The 5,113-nt window shown below is 46.3% G+C and overlaps 1 protein-coding gene across 1 annotated transcript; it reads right to left on the bottom strand.

The window, feature by feature from the left end:
• Window positions 1-1,872: 1,872 nt before the first annotated feature.
• On the bottom strand, window positions 1,873-3,018 carry brcc3 (BRCA1/BRCA2-containing complex, subunit 3). The gene has a single exon (XM_068752967.1). It carries the CDS (start codon window positions 2,998-3,000, stop codon window positions 2,218-2,220), a length of 783 nt encoding a protein of 260 aa, XP_068609068.1. The 5' UTR covers window positions 3,001-3,018; the 3' UTR covers window positions 1,873-2,217.
• Window positions 3,019-5,113: the final 2,095 nt, after the last annotated feature.

Here is a 5,113-nt window from a genome sequence, read left to right as displayed (position 1 = left end):
TGAAGGATCAGACGTTCGCTTGCGTTCTCCTGATCTGGTCTGTTTGTGTAGGTCTAGGTCAGAGATGGGAACCAACATCCCGGCGACCAGAACTCCCAGTTACAGCCGGGAGGACCCCCAGACAGGGATTACCCCCCGCCCACCACCACCACAGAGATTATAGTTGATGTCGTAGGCGATGACCTCTTTTTTGTTCCTATTTTACACTTTATTCTCACGCGTATTACATTTCCTGTTCAACGCAACGATAAACCCGCGTGTTTCTGGACCTGCAGGCAGCCGATCGCTTGCAACGACTATTGCTCGCTGCCGTTTTCTTGTTCACCCCTAAAATGATCAATAAAATGTGACTTTTCGAAGCAACTTTTGTACATTTGCCTTTTTCTAGAGGAAGTGAAATGAGTTGTGGTTTATTTTAGCACATTTTACAATGTATAAAATGACACATAACAAAATGGAAAAGACAACAACCAGTGGGCTTATTTTAAGTTAAGGTAAGGTGAGGTAGGTTAAGTACCCTCTAGTCCCCTTAAGCCGCATCAAACATTTACCTCTGCAACAGACAAATTTAGATTGAGTCCAGTAAAAATGAATCTGTAATTTCCTTCTTCTTGAAATAAAATTTGAATTGCTCTGTAATATTCATTTCTACTTGACAGTATTATATATATATATAAACATATTTAACAATATTTTTGATGTCATAAGTTGGAAGAATCTTGAGTTTCTTAAGTAGAGGAGAGAAGTGATTCTGATCAGTCTGAAATCCAACAAATCTGGCCGGGGTCAGCGAGTTCACCAATAGTGAGCCGACCCTACTTTAAAAAACTATTGAGCTATCTCAAAAATAAAATATTCTTGTGTACTAAGTGTACTACAACTGTCCTGCATATTTGTCTCTATATATTTTTCCTCTAAAAATATTGCAATACATTATCTGTATTTATTATGCTTACATTATGTGTACACACCTATAAATACATATACATAGCTTATATAAAGTATATAGATATCTTATTAACCATCCAGTAATTTTCTCCTAAATCTCTTTTCACTGGGGTTGAGTTCTATTTTTTACTGAACTAAATAAAATAACTAATCTTTCAATTACATTTAAAACTTGACACTGAAGCTCATATAATAATAAGGCATTGGTTTTATATAGCGCTTTACATTGTATGTGCGTTATTCATTCACTCCATACTTGGTAAGATGATGAGGAAAAGAAGGATGGAGTGTTGCTGTGAACTAGAGACATGAAACAATCTGGCCTAAGCATAATAAAATGTAATTTAATGATAGAACTTGGACAAGTTCGGCGGGCCGTATATGGCCCCCGGGCCACAGGTTGCCCATGCATGATTTTGCCTGTCTGGATAGCATGAAAATTAGCTAGCATTTTTCCCCAGAATAAGTTTCCATAGAAATTGATGTAATTACTTCAATTACATCAAATGTACGTCATAGAACCGAGCCAGGCGAAAATAACCCAGATTACCCACAATGCATTGCTGTCGCTCTCTGGTGGACTCTTCATTGTCAGACTCCAACCGTATATAAAACTGCAGTCGCACGCTCCAATTCTACCTCGTCTCACTGTTGCGTTAATCGTATCGTGATTCCATTTTTTGTTAGATTCACAAGGCCTTGTGCTTAAATCGGAGTTGCTGCAAACAAATTTTAATACTAAAACAAAATTAATATGGGTGGAGCAGCCCCCCCCCCCCCCCCAGAATAAAGGTGTTGGGTTGGAATCCGATCTTGAGTGGAATGTGGTCGTTCTCCCTGTCGACTTCACGGCCACCGTCGTCTGATCGTCTGTGTGCACAAATCAACGAATAAAGTTATTTTGAAAAGAAAAATTGCTCTCACTTCCCGTCATGCTGATTTATTGCTTTTCTTCATCTTTCCTGACAGAAGAACTTCCGTTTGCTCCGGTTCCTGAGCGTTATTACAAATCTGAGTTGATTACTTCAGAACATACGATTATTCAATATAGGCAGGAAGCGCCGGCTGCAAACCGATCGTCTCAATCGATCGATGGATGGATGGATGGACGGATGGATGGACGGATGTACGGCCTCACGCAGAACAACAATAGAACAACATTTAATGTGCTCGTCTTCAACGCTCAGTGTAAACATACAAGAAAGGAACCGAAACGAAGGGCTCACGGCAGGAGGAGGGATTGGGCCGGGACCCCCCCCCGCCCCCCCCTCACAGGGCCCCCAGCTCCTGCTGCAGCCTGTCCCTCTCCCGCTGGAGCTCCACCACACTCTGCTGGTTCTGCTCCAGCCGGTCCTCCAGCCACTGGAGCAGCGGCCCGCTCACCGCCGACATCTGGCTGCACAGGTTCTTGGTGAACACCGAGCCGTTGTGGATCTTGGTGACGGGGTCCAGGTGCGCCAGGCTGTGGATCTTCCGGTAGGTGTCCTGCTCCTCCTGGCACAGGATCCGCGGCAGCTCCACGGCGGACTCCAGGCACACCTTCCCGATGGCGCCCCGGGGCGCGACGTGGACGGGGACCTCCACGCGCTCGTACTCGGAGCCCTTCGGCCCCTGCGCGGACTGGAAGCAGGTGTACAACACCCGGCCCGTTTTGGTGTTCTTGTCCTCGATGAAGCAGGAGAAAATGAGGCCCACGAAGCACTGGTCCAGCATCTGGTACATGGCCTGGGTCCTGACGTCGACGTGGGACGGCCACACGGTGATGTGCGGGTGGGAGTGGTACCAGCCGACCACGCGCATCGGCCTGCCGGTGCTGTCGGCCAGCCGCTCGGCCTCCGTGGAGGCTGCGGACAGCTGCTCCGGAGAGATCTCCACCCGGTCCTTCCGCTTGTCCGAGCGGCGGAGGACGATGACGGAGTGGATGTGGACGATCCTCGTGGGTTCCGCCTCTCCGATGCACAAACCCATCACCTCCTCCTTCTCCGTGCTCAGCGCGTGATTCATGCACACCAGGAAGGCGTCGGACTCCAGGTGGACCGCGCTCACCGCCATCACGGAGAGAAACGTCCCTCTTCCGCCTTCCGTGCAGCGCTCAAAACATTCCGGGTTGATACAGCTCACACCGATTAAAGGTTCCACTTAATTCAAGCGAGGACGCTCGTAATAATAAAAACAATAATATTAATAATAACACGTTATTTATGTGGTACGTGACGTTATAACTGCATTTATGGGGGCATATAAAATGTGATGCCCGTTACCTACACAAAATAATAAATAGTACCATGACCTCCATTTATAGCAAGCATGCTGATCAACAAATGAAATGAATTGGTAAGTTCATTGTCAAAGGTAATGTTAAATGATACTATCACTCCTGACAAAAAATCAAAATCAAAAAACGTGCGAGCACGTGAACTCTTACGAATCTGAATAATGTCCAGGAATGTTGGGAATGTTACCAGGAACAGATGATTACATTTTGGTGATGATCCAGAAGAGATCCTGGATTCTGGATCACTTTAAAAGTTTCGTTAACATTGCAGTCAATGGAGCTTAAAAATTTGTTCCTCAATATCTAATATCTCTGTTGGTTATTGACCGATGATGGAATTTCACAGTCATGTAGGGGTGGGGTGTGTGTGTGTGTGTGTGGGGGGGGGGGGGTTCTCTATCCCAGCACCCAATTTCATTCGGATGGAATTCAGAATGAGGGCAGGGGAAAATAAATAATATTTTATCATTGAAAATTATTTTTTATGGATTCAAAGATCAAGTAGAAATAGTCATAAACTACGATCCGATAGAACAATTTATAACATTTGATGATGATGCAGATCAGCATGCGGACGGTTATCGGGGGTGTGGGGGTGTGAGCTGCTTGGCGGAGGTCTGCGCTCTCTGAGTGCTTTTCTAGTTACAAATGACATGTTTCTACATCGGTGTGAATCACAACTTCTCTTCGGTGCGTAACATGTTCTACTCATAAAATCTCTATTTGTGCAAAGCGGTCGGCAGCGCCTGTCTGCTACAGTGTCAGAATTCCTGCTTCCGGAGGAGTCCCTGAACGCAGCAGGAGCGTCCTCGAGGAAGTCGGGCTCCATCCGATCCGTCACACGCACCGGACGCCGCGCGCGCGCTCACCGAACACTCCGCCGGTCCGTCGAACCGCGAAGCCCCGGAAAAGTGTGACGATCTCCGCCTCGGAATTTCCTCTCTATCAGGGCTGTGGGGGGGGGGGGGGATGCGACGCCCGGAGGGGGGGGAGGAGGAGGAGACGACCGAGCAGCATCTGCAGCATCAGCATCATCAGAATCAGCATCAGCATCAGCATCAGCATCAGCATCAGCATCAGCAGCATCACCTGATAGAAGGATCTGAGTTTGTTTCCGCCAAACAAAGGTAGAACTAAATAACAACGACAAATGCTCCAGATTGCTCTTTTATTGTTGTTGCTCCAGACTGCTCTTTTATTGTTGTTGCTCCAGATTGCTCTTTTATTGTTGTTGCTCCAGACTGCTCTTTTATTGTTGTTGCTCCAGATTGCTCTTTTATTGTTGTTGCTCCAGACTGCTCTTTTATTGTTGTTGCTCCAGATTGCTCTTTTATTGTTGTTGCTCCAGATTGCTCTGTTATTGTTGTTGCTCCAGACTGCTCTTTTATTGTTGTTGCTCCAGACTGCTCTTTTATTGTTGTTGCTCCAGATTGCTCTTTTATTGTTGTTGCTCCAGACTGCTCTTTTATTGTTGTTGCTCCAGACTGCTCTTTTATTGTTGTTGCTCCAGACTGCTCTTTTATTGTTGTTGCTCCAGATTGCTCTTTTATTGTTGTTGCTCCAGACTGCTCTTTTATTGTTGTTGCTCCAGACTGCTCTTTTATTGTTGTTGCTCCAGACTGCTCTTTTATTGTTGTTGCTCCAGAGTCATAGCCCGGTGCAGGGCTGCTGCTGAGGAGACCCGCAGCTCTCCACCAGCACGTCTGACACGTGTGTGTGTGTGTGTGCGTGCGTGACATGGTGCTGGACCTGGCTGGATGCCGTGATAAAACCCACTCGCAGTGCTGTTCCATTTCTAGCCTGCAGCTGTTTTTGATTCTTTTTCAACCTTTAATAAAGTCCAATCAGAGTCAATGTTGTGGTTCCAACTTCCACAGCAATGGAACGTCA

The sequence above is a fragment of the Brachionichthys hirsutus genome, chromosome 19 (assembly GCF_040956055.1).
Source record: "Brachionichthys hirsutus isolate HB-005 chromosome 19, CSIRO-AGI_Bhir_v1, whole genome shotgun sequence".
In the NCBI taxonomy this organism is placed as follows: Eukaryota; Metazoa; Chordata; class Actinopteri; order Lophiiformes; family Brachionichthyidae; genus Brachionichthys; species Brachionichthys hirsutus.
Note: the sequence above shows the minus strand (reverse complement) of the source record. Positions and strands in the feature narration are given on the sequence as shown.

What these genes read in the sequence shown, in the direction of transcription:
- brcc3 (XM_068752967.1), bottom strand. Translation starts at nt 3,000, where the DNA reads ATGGCGGTGAGCGCGGTCCACCTGGAGTCCGACGCCTTCCTGGTGTGC.